General features: G+C 39.1%; 1 protein-coding gene across 1 annotated transcript; it reads left to right on the top strand.

Moving 5' to 3' along the window:
* The first annotated feature begins 291 nt into the window (after window positions 1–291).
* usp4 (ubiquitin specific peptidase 4 (proto-oncogene)) lies at window positions 292–17432 on the top strand. The gene is made up of 22 exons (XM_046846540.1): window positions 292–524; window positions 2405–2532; window positions 3930–4060; window positions 5708–5834; window positions 6423–6568; window positions 7035–7096; window positions 7198–7344; window positions 7534–7651; window positions 7811–7984; window positions 8312–8470; window positions 9016–9240; window positions 9442–9525; window positions 9635–9729; window positions 9954–10136; window positions 10409–10632; window positions 10765–10998; window positions 11122–11192; window positions 11274–11389; window positions 11564–11713; window positions 14998–15101; window positions 15482–15570; window positions 16414–17432. Exons 1-22 carry the CDS (start codon window positions 376–378, stop codon window positions 16534–16536), a joined length of 3039 nt encoding a protein of 1012 aa, XP_046702496.1. The 5' UTR covers window positions 292–375; the 3' UTR covers window positions 16537–17432.
* The last annotated feature ends 1108 nt before the right edge of the window (window positions 17433–18540 follow it).

Below are 18540 nucleotides of genomic sequence, written 5' to 3'. Positions count from 1 at the left end.
TGAATATATGTACAAATGTGTTTTATTTCAGCAACCTCCTGTAATCTCAGGTAGTTTACAGCACAGTGAACTTCTTTCTTCACGTATACCACTGATGTTAGAACCTGGGACCTTCCGATCAGTAACCCAGAGACTTACACAATGAGCTACCACTTCCCATTAGCTAGTTGCTAGAGGGCTAAATATGATTGTAATTATTCCAAGCTTACTTTCTGAATAAAGAGATTTGGGGTTTGGAGTATAGTTTATGAATATGTAAGTGACGCAGGTGAGCGTGCGCCTGTTTGCGCGTGCGCGTGCGCGTGTAGTTAGCTTAGCAACACTAGCGCGTTTCCTCCGGCTGCACTCACCCTCTGCGGCTACACTCAGTGCGCCATGGCGGAGGGAGGTGGACCCGAGCCGGGCAACGCCGCAGAACCTGTCGCGGAGCCTGTACCAGCGCAAAGCCCGCTTCCCTCGATCGACAGTCAGAAGCAGACCATCGGAGCTCTCCTGAAAACGCAACTCCGAAAAGGAGACGAATGGTAAGAGACCACACACACGGCGCCGGTTTGCCTCGGCTCGGAGTTAGCTAGCTGACAGCCCTTAGGCGAGTGAGCAGCGCCGCGCTAGTGCCGTGCTAGTTGCCGTGCTAGCACCGCGGAGCCCAACCTGCTCCAGCCATCTCAGGTCAGGGACATGATACGCGGCTAACTCGCCAAGCTAGTGAGACAGGCTGAACAAGCAGTCACAGTCAAACTAATCCGGTTGACACTCCTGTAGTTATTTCATTAATCTGGTCATATTTTAGTTAATTCGTTTTACAATATTTTAAAAACAAGGTGGCGAAATGAATCTTAGCTCCCTGGTAAACCGTGTAGTCCGCTAATAGCTTGTTAGCATGTTATTAGCCAACATAGCGGTGGCTTTTGATTCGTCTGATTAAAAAAAAAATCGGTTAAATTAAAATAATAAAAAAAAGAATACTTCTATCAAGTTTATAATTATATCCAGCTGCCTAGCTTGGGACTGACCCTTTTCTTATCGTTTGTATATCTGTATAGACGGCTTACTAGCACGTTAGCTTAGCCGCTATCTGAACCCGGGTAGTTATACTAGTTATAACGAAAGGATAGTTTTAAGCGGTGAGTTCATTTGTTTTTGAGAAACAGGCGAGTGAATAATTTGAAGAGTGTTTGTTGGCAATTAAGTTGGTTATTGGTCATTTTAGTCCTCTAGCGCTAGTTAGCTGTGCTACTGCTTTGTCATGGGCACTGGATAACACCCAGATATCATTCTGACTGCGAGTGATGAGCATCAGACACATGAGTGAGTACAGTGTGAGGTCTGACTGCTCTAACATGAGCTTGTAAATGTAAGCTATAGCTGCTGGCTTCTGCTTGACACTCAGTGGTGAACTTGTCTCGAGTAAAGTATTGATTGTTATGAAGTATTATGAGGTGCACTGAGGATCGAGCTTTACTCAGGAGTTCAATAGAGTACAGATCAGACAGCTCAGCACCTGCCTGGAGTACTGGGTTGAAGGGAATCCTTGCTAACAAGCTTATCGACTGGGATCATGATTCACTCGAACATGCCAATTAAGTGCTGATATTTCACTGAAGTCTTCTCAAGTCAAGTCAATCTGGCTTTTACTTTCATTCCAGCCATATACGTCGAACTGAAACCACTTTTTTTCAGGGCCGAGGTGCTTCATAAAGCAGCAGAAACTAACACTAACTAGGACGCTTTCTAAAGTGCATGTGAGTGACATTTAGTAAAAATAAATAGCCTAAAGACATTGAGACGGTAGACAAAGTGACGCTGTACAGTATATTTGTGCAAGTAATTTGCCCAAATAGTAATTCATTGCTCTCTTGGTTTTTAAACTGACAAAATTTCCCTGTCCATGTTTACGATGGTCTTACCGCCCCGAGATAAATTATTGTTAACATGATTCGGTGGCTGGAACGCCTAATTTATTTTCTGCCATTGCTTACTGTCATTCCAGCCATATACAGTACAGTACACAACTAAACGATATAGCGTTCCTCCTGAACCAAGGCCCATCAAGCAAAATAAACTAACAATATTAAATAATACAGAACTCTACAAAACTAACTAGGACACTTTTTAAAGTGCATGTGAGCAACATCTAGTCTAAAACAGCGCAAGAATGTGAGAGGGTAGACACAGTGACACTGCACCACTGCCCAGTACATGCATAGTAATAAATGCTGTAATGTACTAGATGTTGTAGGAGCATTTTCTTGTTCAAAATAGCAATTTTGTGCAAACAGTTTGTTTGTGGGTGTGAGAGAAACCAGTTCCTGTATTTATTGTGCATTTAATTTGTTTTTCTCATTAGTTTTATGTCGCCTTTATGTTGTGATTGACACTCTTCGCCCATGTTTGTCTCCTGAAGGTTTTTGATTGACAGCCGATGGTTCAAACAGTGGAAAAAATACGTGGGATTTGATAGCTGGGATCTGTACAATGTCGGAGAACACAACTTGTATCCTGGACCCATCGACAACTCTGGGCTTTTTTCAGGTAAGACTGTAAACACCAGTCTTCTGAGTTAATAAGAGTGCAAGTAGTAAGAACAAATATTTAACTGAATAGATATGATAGGCAGCATATGGACAATAAATTGTCTAGTGAGTTAGTGGACTTGTGCAAGGTTTAATCGGAGGACATGTGATGCATTGTCCAGGATAGACTAGTTTGTGTTGTCCTCCTCTCAATGATCACATCCAAAATGTTCATTTATCAGTATGCTGAGGTCTTTGCTTCTCCTGCTCTAATGCTCCCACCCCGGCTTATTTCTGCAATGAAGACACTACTTGTAACAACAGACTGGTCAAATATCTTGCTGTAAACACTAAAGGACCTGGCTTTCATCAGAAAGTACAGTCTGCCTATCCCCGTCCTTTACGCAGCCCCTGTGTTGACATTATAGTCCAGCCTGTTGTCAAGATATTTGTAGATGCAGAACAAACTCTTCCTGTCCAATCATATATGGCCAGAGGTTTGTGGACATCTTAATACCATTACAACCATCTTCGATTTTACCCCAATCTTAGGGAAAGACACAATTGTCTGGAATGTCCTTCAGTACTGTAGCATTTAGTTTCAGCATGACGGTGTCTCTTTGTAAGTTATGGTCCAGGAGGACATAGTATGCTATGGTCAAATGACTTCACAGAACCTTGGTCACATCTCCCACCGAACATCTTTGAGATGTACTGGAATGCAGACTGCTCCCCAGGCCTCCTCACCTTACATCAGTGCCTGATATTAATAATGCACTTGTAGCTGAATAGGCAAAAGTCTCCACAACCAAACTCTTGTGAAAAGTCTTCCCAGAAGACTGGAGGTTATTATACCAGCAAAAGGGGAATTAATCTGGAATGGGACGTTTAAAAAAATATGGGTCACGAGTCATAGTGTATTTATCTACTACAACAGAAACAGGCACTGATGAAGATAAAAAGCACTGTTCATCACCGACCAACTGCTACTTCTACTAGGTGCACACTCACTTTTATGTCAGTGTCACTGCTGAGCTAAAAATCATCCAGAACCAAACATTTCTGTTAGCATCCATTACCACCACAACTTGTGCTAATTCCACTTTAACCTGGCTCTAATTTGTTAGTTTTCTAAGACCTTGCTGATTTGTACTACCATGGCGATTATATATTTTAATGACTTCTAGCTAGTTATGGATGTAGCACCAGTGTGGTGTGAAAGAACTAAGCACAATTTAATGTGGAATGAACACGGTTAGCATAATGCTTATAGGGATTTGGTTGTTATTAATGGCGATCACATGCATGTATTGTTTTATGACTGACTGCTGTATTGAGTCAACATTGAAATACAGGCTTTTTGTTCTAGTTACTAGCCATTAGTTTAAATTTGTCACCTATATTTTTTTTACACAGACCAGGAAACCCAAGCGCTGAAGGAACATCTCATCGATGAGTTAGATTATGTCCTAGTGCCTACAGAAGCATGGAATAACCTTGTCAGCTGGTACGGATGTCTAGAAGGACAGAGTCCCATCGTCAGAAAGGTAACGCACTTCGTCTCTCCTCTTTGTGAAAGTGTAGTCTATGATATAGAATTACACCTGGGATGTGTGTAATGGTTTTATTTGTTAGTTAGCATATGTAGTATTGTTTAGTAGGCTTGTGTGAAAGAAAGAAACGAATGAATCATCCACAACTGATAGCCTAAACAAAGAAGACAGGAAAACTAACATTTGCAATAATATTGCAGTAATATTATCAGCTGGGCAGTCGTGATCTGCTCCAAAATAGGCACTAATGCAACTTAATCATGGATTCTTTGCAAAACGGACTCCAAATTCTACGCACTGCACCCTCAAATTTTCAGCTCGTAAATGAAGTTAGCTTTCCTTGTAATGCCCTTTTGTCAAGCAATTCTGTTGTTTAGTGTTTATAAAGAAATGTACTGCCATGAGAATAACAGAAACAGAAATATTAAGTGAATATGCAGCATAGGTATGAATAGCATGTATGCAAAGGGAAATTTGGCACAGCAGTGAGAAGCACAGGTGAACAGAGAATCTTGCATTATTTATTTTCATAGTATCTTATTTATAGGTTACTAGAATAGGTACATTGTTGTACAGTGGAACCCGGTTAAGTCGATGTCCTAGGGGGTCGCCAAAAAGCATCGAGGTAACCGGTGATCGAGATAAACGAAAATCAAAATGGCGGCAATATATTAACGTGCTTGAAATTTCTTTATGTACATGATGTGCGTTAATAAATGAGAATGTGCATGCACGTATTTTTGAAGGGGTTTATACACAACAGCGTTGCCGCGATTTGTTTGATGTAGGCATGCTATAAAAATACATACAGTACATGTTTATCTGTCAGGAATCCACCTGCCACGCCCCCTTCGGCCCCCTTCAGCGTGTCAGTTGTTTTCTCGGCCGCTTTCTCTGAAGCTCTCGGCTTCAATCACATATGGTGCTCGTTTATCATCATCACCAGCTCCTATTTAAACTTCCACACTCTCACCGTTTGTTATTGTTGGTATATGTTGGTTCACGGCGGTTGTTATCGCGCATGCGTATCCCGGCACTCTCTCAACGGCTGCTCTTTTCTTCCCAAAGCGCACCGAGGATTCCCCCGATCCTGCCGGTGTTCATTCTATGCTTTTGCTGCTCATCGCACGCTCCGCGCCGCCAAGCGTGGCTTTCACCTCCCGTTCATCGCATAACATTTAACAACAAAAGGCATATGTGCACTAACGAACTAACAGCAGAGATTCACCAGTATACAATACAACACCTGTAGCAGCTGTAAGCCTTGATTTTTCCGCCACTTCCGCGAGTTCTTCTGCGGCTGCACCGAGATGACTGACGTTAAATGGCAAATTTTTCCCCCCTTGTGCTCGAGATATTAGGGTTCGGCGACTTAAAAAAAGTCGACATAATCTATAAAAAATGCTAAGAAAAAGCGAGAATTTGGCGGTTCCACTTCAAAAACGTCGACTTAATAGGGTTGTCGAGTTAACCGAGGGCGAGATAAGCGGGTTCCACTGTATTTCTATTAAATCACTTTAGGTGCCCCACCCCACCCCCCAGAAAAAGAAAAAGTGTTGTTTTTGCTCATATCGACCAAACATTTCAATGGGGGTTTGAAACTGCCAGTATTACATTAGATGTTTACCCCATCTTTTCTAGGTGGTTGAGCATGGCATGTTTGTGAAGCACTGTAAAGTGGAAGTCTATCTGCTGGAACTGAATCTGTGTGAGAATGACAACATGGATAATGTGGTCACACGCCATTTCAGCAAAGCTGACACAATCGGTATGAGTGCATCAACTTTTGATTCACCACTTTCAAAATATCTTGTGTCTTGGGTTGATGAATTTAATGATATTACTGGTGTGAGTGTGATATGGATATCATATCTTTTAGAGTATCTGTATTTCTGGATTTTATAAAGTGTCTGGATTTTATATCTTTATGAAATCTTTTCTGCCTTAAGTATTACTAAATGAATAACTACAAAGTATGACTAAATTTTATTTGATATGGCTATGGCTGTTCTTAAGTTTTCTCACTGATCACACTCTCTCATGGTAATATAATGTGACTGGTATATTGATTGGAGAACTTTTAATCTATAACTGTGAGAAACATGTGAAAGTTTATTCAGAAGTAGCTGATTTACATTAATTGGTAAAAATCTATGTTCACCATCATGACGTCTGTGGATAATTCTGTCTATCTGCAATTCTTTCTACAAATTATCCTCAAGTATTTTACCATTTTACAGTATGTTGTCATTTTTGGCAAATCATCACTAGAAATTTGTTTTAGAAAAGCAATGAAGGTGCATGTAGACATTATGAACAATATGTACTTTTTCTAATGGTTTTCATCCTGGTTTAGATACCATTGAGAAAGAGATGAGGACTCTCTTTAATATCCCATCAGAAAAGGAGACTCGGTTGTGGAACAAGTACATGAGCAACACTTATGAGCAGTTAAACAAGCCAGACAGCACAGTTCAGGATGCTGGGCTTTTTCAGGGCCAGGTAGGTCATCGCCCAAGGCTTATAACACTCCCTTTAATACATCTCAGAGTATAGTTAGGTTCTGTTTCAGACAGGTAGTACTAATCTGTTTTTTTTTTTTCTTTTTTAAATTGTGAAAGGACATGTAATCTTAGTCTTTCAAACAGCATACCATAGATCTAAATCAGCTTAGAATGATTGTTTTTTTCTATTGAGACATATGAGCTACTGGATTTCATAAGTGTATTTCTAGATACCAGGTATTTGTGTACATTGCGTAGAACATTACTAAACTGTAGTATCACATTGTAGTACAAATGTTAGTGTTTAAATATGTGCATTTCGATTTATGTTTCAAATTAGGAATATGGCAGGATATATGACTATAGTCTTAAAGGACAAGCCAAATCTGGTTACTTGTCACAGCAATTAGAAAGTGTGGCTGCTTGAGGTTTAAAATTTGTAATGGTGATCTGTTTGTCCTCAGGTACTTGTGATTGAGAGAAAAAATGAAGATGGCACATGGCCCAGACAAGCCTCCCATCCCAAGTGCGCATGTTTAGAATAAACTTTACCTCACTGCACGTTTCTGCCAGAATACGTTTTAGAATAAGAACATTTTCTCAAATCACTGTTTTGTTTACTACCAGGTCCAGTACAGCCACGTCTAGGACTTTCACAACGTCACCAAAGCTGTCCTCCAATTCCTCCGCCACCATTTCTTCCACAGTGACCAATGGTGACAGCAGCAGCAACTCGAGCTACATGCTAAACAACAGCACCTCTTCTGGAATTAGGTTCATTCTCGCCTCATCTTATTTTATCATCTAAATATAGAATTATGTTTACACTGAGCTTATTTGTGGATTTCTTTCCTGTTTTATCATGAATTGTCATAGTTAAAAATTCCTATTTAATTTAATCATTTCACATTTATAAGGTGAATATTCATACAAAAAGAAAACACAACTGTTCCTGTTCTGCAGGTTGGGTGGATACAGTTCATACAGCTCATCCTACAGTTACAGAGAGTCTGCTTCTCAGCCTGGCCTGTGCGGCCTCAGTAATCTGGGCAACACCTGCTTCATGAACTCCGCTCTCCAGGTATATACCCCCTCATACCCCTACACACACTTCTATGTAATTCATTGTTTTCATACACCCAGATCTTAAGCTCCTGATCTTTCTGACCTGAGCATCTGTAGTTGTACAAACCAATGTTTGTACTGAAACGCTGTGTATTCCCTCGTTTATCTTTTTCAGTGTCTGAGCAATTCACCCCCACTGACAGAATATTTTCTGGAGGACAAGTATGAAGCAGAAATCAACAGAGAGAATCCCTTAGGAATGCGTGGAGAGATTGCAGAGGCATTTGCAGACTTGATCAAACAGATGTGGCTCAGCCGGAGCAGCTATGTGGCTCCCCGTACTTTTAAAGTAAATCATACAGAAATATGCAATGCTGTTATAATTGTAGGTCTGTCAGAGAATGGGATTTTTGCCAAAATGGTGAGCCTTGAGTAGAAAGCTCCTAGTAATAAAAGTTTGGGTTTTTTTAATGAAATTTGTTAGTGAAAAGAAAGTATAAAATGTTATTCCTAAAATAATCCGCAACTTGCTGTTAGTTAGGTTCCAAATGAGAACCCGCAATTTTTTTAAGACGTGAGTTATCGGGGATTAAATGTAGTATGGAAAGACAATGTTATTAAGCTGTGCTGTGTTATGAAAGTGCTCGTTGTGAAGGACGATGTCTCTTGTGCACAGACGCAGGTTGGCCGCTTTGCTCCTCAGTTCTCAGGGTATCAGCAGCAGGACTCTCAGGAGCTTCTGGCCTTCTTGCTTGACGGCCTACACGAAGACCTGAACCGCGTCAAAAAGAAGCCGTACTTGGAGTTGAGAGATGCTGAGGGCAGGCCAGATGAGGTATTTTACGAATGGTTATGACATATTTTATGTTTTGAAACATGGTTAGAGTTTCCCACATATATGAAATGCCACTAGTGATAGTTTTCCTGTAATCCATTCTATAAATTGTATAACCGGGGAAAAAAAAAAAACGGACCTCGCAAATTTTGGACGCAGTCCCTCTAGTACTGTAGTTACTTCATCTAGACATTGTCACTTTAATACAATTATACTTAACATTTTTATGAAAATTCGTTAGTGAAAACATAGTTTAAAATGTTATTCCTAACGTTCCTGAACATTCGGTCCCACTGCAGATTCCCGCAAATTTTAAGATCGAAATCTTTAGGTTTGAAATGAGAACACACAAATTTTCTGAACCGTGATTTATCAGGGGTTGACTGTATTGTGGTGTTTGTCTAAATGTTGGGTACATTTAAATATGTTTTGCAGCATCGCCAACCCTCGACAATGTAAAAACAGGCCTGGCTAAGAACAGCAATGATGATTTATTTACTTTGTTTGCAAAGGGAAAGTCAAATGTTGTGTTTTTATTTTGACAGATTGTGGCCAAAGAGGCATGGAAGAATCATCGTCTGCGTAACGATTCCATCATCGTGGATATATTTCATGGCCTTTTCAAGTCTACACTGGTCTGCCCCGAGTGCTCCAAAGTGTCGGTCACCTTCGACCCTTTCTGCTACCTCACACTGCCACTTCCCATGAAGAAAGATCGCACCATGGAAGTGTTTCTGGTCCGCAACGACCTTCAGTCCAGACCCATGCAAGTATGAGTTGATAGCATTTTTCTAGTCGCAGTGTAATTTTTGTTGTTGGAGAGCTTGTTAACGTAGAATGTAATAGCCTTGAACTTGGACCTTCAGTGTTATTGTGCACCATTTGTGCAAGTGATTCACTTTTCCATGTTGATGGGTAGCTTTAAATTAATGCATTCATGATCATCCCTTTTCATTCTCCATCTCTCCCAGTTTCGTGTAGTGGTCCCTAAACTAGGTACAGTGGCAGACTTGTGCAGTGCATTGTCTAAGCTATCAGGAGTTCCAGCAGAGAATGTGAGACTTGAAAATCATAATCTCTTTCTTTGAAACATCATACTATAATTTTTTTTTGTGGTTGAATGTAATTTGTCTGCTTTGCACAATTTTTTTTTTTCTTATCTAGATGATTGTGGCCGATGTTTATAATCACAGGTTCCATAAAATCTACAGGAAAGATGAGGGTCTCAATCACATCATGGAAAAAGATGACATCTTTATGTGAGTTATAGAATTGAATTCATCGAATGTACCTTACTACCAAAAATGACTTTGGGTGTTTAATCAGCTTGAGAATTTGACGTGTGTGTGTGTGTGTGTGTGTGTGTGTGTGTGTGTGTGTGTGTGTGTGTGTGTGTGTGTGTGTGTGTGTGTGTGTGTGTGTGTGTGTGTGTGTGTGTGTGTGTGTGTGTGTGTGTGTGTGTGTGTGTGTGTGTGTGTTTTAGCTATGAAGTGTTGGAGGAGGACAGTGAACAGATGAATCTGCCAGTATATTTCAGGGAGAGAGATGTAAAGCACAGCGGAGGTTCCTCCTGCACCATGCTGTTTGGGCAGCCACTCCTCATCACTGTTCCTCGTCACAACCTGTCCCCAGACACATTGTATGAGCGTGTGCTGGAGAGAATCGGGTGGGTGTTCCTCTTAAAACTGTATGTGAGCTGCATTCTATGTATTCAGTGTTACCTTTTTTCTATTCTTGTACCCACATGCATCTCCTAACATCTTAAACTGCTAATTGACACTGAGTCCAGATTTAATTGGTATATGGTAAATTGTTTTATAGGTTTAATAGTGGCATTGTTGTGTTTGTTGTTTGTTAATTTTATTTCATTTTTTTGATTATCATTATTTACTAATCACACAAACTGAAGATCTTTTTTCCCCTCCTTGGGTTCTTTAGGCGTTATGTGAAGCACTCACATGGTACCACGTCGGAGAACAGAGGGTTAGCTACAGCAACGTCCTCTAGCAGCCATTCAGACGGTGGAGATTTAGTGTCTAGGGACAATGCAGGACTAAGTACCTGTAGCAGCCCAATGTCCAACGGAGCATCTGGCAGTACTTGTTCTACGACTGGCAGCAATAACTCTGAAACACGTAACGGGCCTAATGGTGTGTGTGATGGTGAGAAATGTTATTTAATTCTATTAATGGTTTATTGACCAATTGATTGAATTATTCTTTAATTCAACAAAGACCTGCCAAATTAAAAACTGCTACTATTTATTCTGTTTACTTTTTTTGGGCTATTTTCAGGTGAAGAGGAGGCTATGGACCACCAGGTGAGCCCAGAACCAGAAAGTAGCCAGTCAAAAACTGTAGATGGTGAGGGCGAGATCTCAGAGCCTGAAAATGGACCCATCACTACTACTACTACTACTACTACTACTAATGGAAAGACCCGGCCTAAACTTTTCACTTTCAGCATGGTGAACTCCTATGGCACAGCTAACATCAGTCCCTTAGCTGGCAACGTCCTCAAACTCACACGTAATTACATTTTCTTTCATATCGCATTTTGTTTAAAAAGATCTGAATATTCTAATAAGCAATAAAACAGTGACCCGGAAAATTACCAATTACATTTATTTATTTATTTATTTATTTTTACAGCACATTCCACAGTAGCCATTGACTGGGACTCAGAAACCAAAAGACTGTGCTACAATGACCAGGAGGCGGAGGTTCGCTTAGTTTATATGTTGTTTTTGGTAAAGTTTAAATGGTATGTTCTTCAGAATGATGTCAGTTCTCTTTCTGCGTAGGCTTACGAGAAACATGAGAGCATGATGCAAGCTCAGAAAAAGAAGGCCACGGTAGCACTGAGGGAATGCATTGAGCTCTTCACAACCATGGAGACTCTTGGAGAGCACGATCCATGGTACGTACAAAGATGCTGTCAATAAAAATCTATTTCAGCACACAGCTAGATTATTAAAAGTGATCACATTTCTAGTGAGTGTCAGAACAAAATAAATTTTATTGGTAATTGCTGAATACTGGGGGGGGGAAAAAAGAACTGTAGAAAAACCTTTTGCACCATTTCACTCTACAGGTACTGCCCCACCTGTAAGAAGCACCAGCAAGCAACAAAGAAGTTTGATCTGTGGACTTTACCCCGCATTCTGGTGGTTCATCTCAAACGCTTCTCCTACAACCGTTGCTGGAGAGACAAACTGGATACTGTTATTGATTTCCCCATCAGGTCAGACATTATTATCTACAGCCAGGAATGAAATAATGGCTATTTTCTAAATTCATCTTTCATCTCCGAAGGCATCTTGGTAGATTTTTCTAGTTATGATTTGATGCTCGTAAGGTTTCATGAATTTTTGAGTGCCTTAAATGAGCTCATTTTGCATTCACATTTTCTCCACTAGATGGCAGCAAGCTGGGACTGATATACAGGTGTAATGTTGTGCAGTAGTGTCTAACCTGTTTATTATACTAAAGCCGTTTATATTTGCTGATTATAGTCCGTGTGAGCGCAAACAGCAGTTCAGATTATTCTTCTGCAGGTACACGGAAAATTTCTGTTTTCATAAACCCGAATGGCTGCATTATGATTAGATAACATTTGTCCATTGCGGTAACTATGTTCTGACAAAGTGCTGGTGCTGACTCTAATCTCAAATTCAGCTTTACACTACAAAGCAGTTAAACATTAAATGCTGCCACTTGATATAGAATAAATATTTTGCTGCCATCTCAACACAAAACTCAATTCAGTTTTGTTCATAGGGCTACAACTAACAATTATTTTAATTTATTTCCGATTAATCTGATTTATTTGTATTTATATGTTGTTGTTTTTTTTTAATTTAAATTAGATGTTTTGCTAATTATAACTATATAAAACCCTAATTCATGGTATGTATATATAAAAGTGTACTTAAAATATGCAAAAGCCACATATGGAGTTTAACTATCCTTAATTTTTTTATTTTATAAAGCTTATAGTTGCTGTTGAGGAGTGTATGGGGATTTCTCCTTAAATAAATTCACTCATGCTGGGATAAAAAACAGCGTTTGGGTATGCAAGTTAAAGCAATTTGTGGAAATCAACATTTGTATTGTATTTAATGATAATTGCAGAATTAAAGAAATGCTGCAAGGTAACAGGCTTGATATAAAAAAAAAAAAAGGAAAAATGTGTATTGGTGTATAAATGCACTCAAAACCACAACCGTGACTAAAATATAATCGTTTACTGCTGCTGGTATGTGCTGCTTTTAGATTTAATGTTTGTTCACACCGGATAAATTGAATCCATCACTATGTCGTGAACGAGCTGATTGCGAAGTTTACAGTTTACACAATAGCACTTCATTAAACTACACCATTTTCAATGACTGGTCTGGGACTCGTATTTACCAGCAGCCTACTTGATGCTTGTGTGACATAAGACAACTGATGGAAAAAAAACTTTGACGGTGTCCGAACATTTTGATTCGTGTCTGTATGTGACTGTTGTTATGATGCCGGTTTTTCAAAGCATCTAGGCATAACATTGCTACCATTTATAGCAATAGCTTATCTCTATTTAGAAGGTGCATTTGTTTTTGTTTTTAAATATCCTACAGTGCATCCTGAAAGTATTCAAAGTGCTTCACTTTCCCACATTTTATGGTACAGCCATATTCCAAATAGATTAAATTCATTATTTTCTTCAAACCTCTACAAACAATACCATAATGACAACATGAAAGTTTTAAATCAAATTTATTAAAAATAACATGTACATAAGTATTTTACAGCCTTTGCCATGACACTAAAATTGAGCTCAGGTGCATCGTGTTTTCACTGAAACTTGATTGGCGTCCACCTGTGGTAAATTCAGTTGATTGGACATGATTTGGAAAGGAACACACCTGTATGTTAGAGCACAAACAGAGCCATGAAGTTAAAATAATTGTTTGTAGACCTCTGAGACAGGTTGTATCAAGGAACAGATCTGGGGAAAATATTTTGCAGCATTGAAGGTCCCCATGAGCACAGTGGCATCCATAATCTGTAAATGGAATCAAATAGAACCACCAGGACTCTTCCTAGAGCGGGACACGTGGCTAAACTGAGCTATCGGGGAAAAGGGCCTTAGTCAGCGAGGTGACCAATAACCTGATGGACACTGTACAAGAGCTCCAGCATTTCTCTGTGGAGAGAGGAAAACCTTCCAGAAAAACAATCACCTCTGCAGCACTTCACTAATCAGGCCTGAGTGAACAGATGGAAGCCACTCCTCAGTTAAGGCACATTACTGCTCACCTGGTGTTGCCAAAAGGCACCTGAATGACCCTTAGACCATAGGAAACAAAGATTGACCTGAATGCCAAGCATCATGTCTGGAGGAAACCAGGCACCGCTCATCACCTGGCCAATACTGCCTCTGCAGTGAAGCATGGTGGTGGCAGCAACCTGCTGTGCAGATGTTTTTCCGCTGCAGGAACTTGGAGACTAGTCTGGATCGAAGGAAAAATGAATGCAGCAATGTACAGAGACCTATTTGATGAAAACCTGCTCCAGAGTGCTCTGTACCTCAAACTGGGGTGATGGTTCATCTTTCAACAGGACAATGACCCTAAACACACAGCCAAGATAACTAAGGAGTGGCTACGGGAGGACTCTGTGAATGTCAATGAGTGGCCCAGAACCTATACGCGAACCCGTTTGAACATCTCTGAAGAAATCTGGAAATGGCTTTGCAGTGAGAAAGAAGAAAGAAAGAAGAATGGGAGAAACTACCCAGAAATATGTGCCAAGCTTGTTTCCAATCATTTCCAAAACGACTTGAGGCTGTAATTGGTGGCAAAGGTATTGAGCAAAGGCTATAAATACTTATTTTTGAATACATTTGCAAAGATTTCAAACTTCTTTCACACCTGGAACAATACTGAAGAGAAACATTTGCTTATGTTCAGACTCTCACCCTAATGAGAAGCAGGAAGCAGTTTATTCATAACTTTTGTGGCACTTTTGCTTGAGTTAAAGCTCTACCGTTTCATATTTTACAATTGAAAAAGAAATCTGTTTATATATGTAATGTTATAAGAACATTTATAAATGTAAATCAGTCATTTGTCATTGCATTAACAGAGTAAAATGTAATCTCTTTAAAAAGAGAAATTCTGCAGGATGATTAGTCTTAGGCCGTGTGTGAACATTCTAGTTTAGCTTAAGTCTTGTGATTTATTGTTTAACATTTTCACAATTCAGTCATTTGTGTGAGGAAACTTTACCCACTGCTTCTCCTTTTACTACATTGTTTGATTGCTTTGTTATTTTTCAATGTTTTATGGAAAGTTTACAGAATCTGAGATTTAGTTTTAGTCATTTTAAACACGTGTTGTTTCCAAAGCCAATGAGAAATGTTTATATGGTCATTTTGCTCGTTGCTTAAAATGGCCCAATTGCATACTTGCTCTTACTGCAAATGCATAATGAAGGTTTTGCTGAACTGCTAATGCAACACTGCATCTTTTTGTCCCACAGGGATCTGAACATGTCTGAATTTGTCTGCGATCCGAAAGCTGAGCCATATATATACGATCTTGTTGCTGTTTCCAACCACTATGGAGGAATGGGTGGAGGCCACTGTGAGTTTTTTTTTTTTTTATTTATATTCTTTCCTGTTGTTGAAACTCTTACTTCCTCTTTAGAAAGGTCACATTCAGAGCATGTTAATATTTATTCAACTTATCTTGGTCAATGTGGCCCAGAAATTTCAACTGGATAGTTTCATTTGTGTTTTATTATCCACCAACTGAGGTGTTAATTTTTTCTTTAATTACATGTTCTCTTTATTTCCAATTGTATCAAAGGTCTTTTTGCTTGCTTTATGAAATTAATAAGTATCCGCCCATAGAGTGTGGATGAAAAATACATTGGTTGTATTTGCCCTGATGGAGGGAAAGACTTGAGTCTGTTGTAAAGCTTCTGTTGGTAAAGCAGAACTTTTCTTCATTTCCTGTTACAGATACTGCATATGCTAAGAATAAGGCTGATGGGAAATGGTATTACTTTGATGACAGTAGCGTGTCCTCTGCCTCTGAAGATCAGATAGTGGTAAGATTCCTAACCTTTATTCGAATATCTGGGCATTTGTCTTGTGATTGTTATTATGGATATTGTTTTTTCATGTTTGTGGAAAAGTGCCTCACTTTACATATGTGTTTGTTTGTCATAAAATATTAGCCTTGCTTTGTTTACTTACAGTATCTCACAAATGAGTACACCCCTCACATATCAGCAACCTTTATGGTATTTCTTCTGATGACAATACTATAGAAATGAAACTTGGATATATTTTAGAGTAGTAGCAGCTTGTATAGCAGTATAGATTTACTGTCCTCTAAACAAAAACCTCAACATACAGACATTATTTTCAAAATAGCAGGCAAAAAAAAAAGTGATTACAGCTGTACATTGTTTAACCCTGTCCTATTCATCATGTTCATGTTTGCTTGACAGGACCATACAAATTTGTGTATCTTGTATTAGAGCAGTTAAAATCTGGTGCTTTGAGTGTAGTCCTCTCATACTGACCACTGAATGTTCAACATTGCACCTCATTGCAAAGAACTTTGAGGATTTGAGAATTACAATTGTTGCTCTCCACAAAGATGACCTAGGCTAGAAGATCAGTACCACCCTGAAACTGTTGAAATGGTTAGAGTACAGTAACCATTTTTAATTCTGCAGCATCTGTTACCTGTGAAAGGTTCTCCAGAGTTTAGCGGGTGGTGCATCAGTAATAATGGTCCACAGGGAAACGCAGTGCTTCATGTAAATTATTTGCCTCAATTATTTTTATGCGCTCGAATTACTTGAGGAATCGTTTCAGCCCTACTGTAGATATAATTGTCCCTGTTGTATAGTTTAGTTATATGATCCTCTGCTTCTTTTCAGACTAAAGCAGCCTACGTGCTTTTCTACCAGCGGCGAGAAGGAGAGGCTGCATCCAGATCCACTCCCTCTGCATCACTCGGAGGAGCTTCCGAGTCTCTGGACGACCACATGGACACCAACTGACCGTCGTTAGTCTTTAGGCACCGATATAAAAAGCTTCATGAACAGATCGTCGATTCACATCACAGGTTTTTTTTTTTTAGTGTTGTGTTGGGTTTTTTTCTGCTTTTAGTTTCCTACACTTAATTTTCATCAGCCAAGAATGATTTCGAGAAACACAATAAGAAGGAAAATAAATAAAGGATCTTTTTAGTTTTAAATGTAACATGACTTTTTTTTCTCCCTGCACTGCTATTTTGTTTAAATAATAGCAATGTAAGCGAATGTTTTTTTTTTTTTTTTTTATTTCTGTCACCCAGTAGAATGCAGAAAGAAGCCAAATGTTTTGTGCTGTATCAGCCAAAGTTATACGGGTTGGTGGCATTTAAGATAAGTCAAGACCGGAGCAATGTATGCAAAATGAAGAGGTTCCGGTGTTTTTCTCTCTGCAATATCGCATTACATCTGAAGGTGTTTAGTTATAAATGTGCCTCTTGTGAGGAATAGAGTCTTCTCAAAAAAATACTTTTGTCCATAAAACCTTTAAACAGGAGGCTTTTCTTTACTTATTATCCAACCTGAGACTCTCAGTTGAGTCTTAAACACATCCTTCACTATACGGCTTGACGCCTGGAGTTGATGGCATAGGCTAAACTATAGCTCATGTTGTGGTAAAATGACTACACTGCTGATCTTTATTATTGTGCTGCTCTCTGAAATGTTAGCACTAGCTGCCTTTCTGCCCCGAGAACAGTTAAAAGGGGGGCTTGTGTGAGTGGATTTAATTTTAAATTTAGTGGTACACTTAAATGTTAAAAAGCTTGTTTAAAAGCCACCGAGGTTTATAGTACATGCCATTGTTTTGGTTGAGACCACATTTGCAATATCAAATGCTTCTGATTAAACTCTTCCACTCTGAATTCTTATGTAGTTGGGTTTTTTTTTTGGTTCTGGGATTTTCAGCTTGCCTCCGAAGCCAGATAGAGGCGTATCGAGCCACTGCTCGAGAGTGGTGCTAAATTTGAGACTTGAAAAAGCTGCAGCTCTTTGCAAGAAAATTTAGATCGAAGCAATGTAGAGGCTTTAGATATTCACGGAATGAGAAATGACTCTGTCCTTCTTGCCACCCTGTACATTTTCAATTTGCTATCGTGGGTTGCGGTATTATTCACGTTTTTATACATTCTAGGAGAATGTTATCTACGCAGTCCCTTCATGCTAAGAAGTTATCAGTATGCCTCTTTAATCTTATGCTTTTCTGTGGAATAGCAGCATGCACGTGTCTTGAATTTCTGCAAAATCAAAAAGAAATCGCCCGCCGGTCCCCATGTGTTTCTCTCGTTTCAGTCTGACAGGCCGCGATAAGTACACGCTTGATTTCCTGCTACAATATTGTACAACATGATGCCTAGAATTATAATCTACTGGCCAATGCATTTTTTTTTTTTCATTTTTTTTTTATGTCACACTGTCAGAATAACATCCATTGAAAATTTTCAGAGATGTTGCCTAGATGTAAATAGTCATGTACTATCTGCAAAATAGGATATCTTTGTGTTCTGATATTTATCATGGCAATATGTGCAAGGGTTTTGAAAACAATTAAATAAGAAAAGACAATAAAGAATTGAAACCTAACCGGGAGTGATGTTCACTTGTTCACATGATGTACAGTCAATGCTAAAGCTACACCTTTAATAAAAATGAGCAGCATACACACTGTGGTATTCTGAGCATAAATACGTGGTGACAGTGTGCATTTTTTCGTGTAATAGTATTACGTAATAGTGGAAACACATTCTGCATTTCCAGTAGTGTGATTCTTTCTGCAAAATACACTTTCATAATTTAATCTCTCCACAAGTAATATCTGGTGATGAGAGACAAATCCACTATTGTTTAGTGTGGGTATTAGATGTTTATCCTTGAATGTAATCCCTTTATATAGTCCCCTTTTCATTAAATTCTGTCTCACACTTGAGTTTTACTATTAAAACATGTTCACGTAGTTATTAATGCATTGATCTT

The sequence above is a fragment of the Silurus meridionalis genome, chromosome 1 (assembly GCF_014805685.1).
Source record: "Silurus meridionalis isolate SWU-2019-XX chromosome 1, ASM1480568v1, whole genome shotgun sequence".
Classification (NCBI taxonomy): domain Eukaryota; kingdom Metazoa; phylum Chordata; class Actinopteri; order Siluriformes; family Siluridae; genus Silurus; species Silurus meridionalis.
This window is presented reverse-complemented; position numbering and strand designations above follow the sequence as displayed.

Coding starts and splice junctions, on each gene's coding strand:
- usp4 (XM_046846540.1), top strand. CDS start 376: ATGGCGGAGGGAGGTGGACCCGAGCCGGGCAACGCCGCAGAACCTGTC. Junction 11,390..11,563: donor CTTGGAGAGCACGATCCATG/GTACGTACAAAG, acceptor TTCACTCTACAG/GTACTGCCCCACCTGTAAGA. Junction 15,571..16,413: donor CCTCTGAAGATCAGATAGTG/GTAAGATTCCTA, acceptor GCTTCTTTTCAG/ACTAAAGCAGCCTACGTGCT.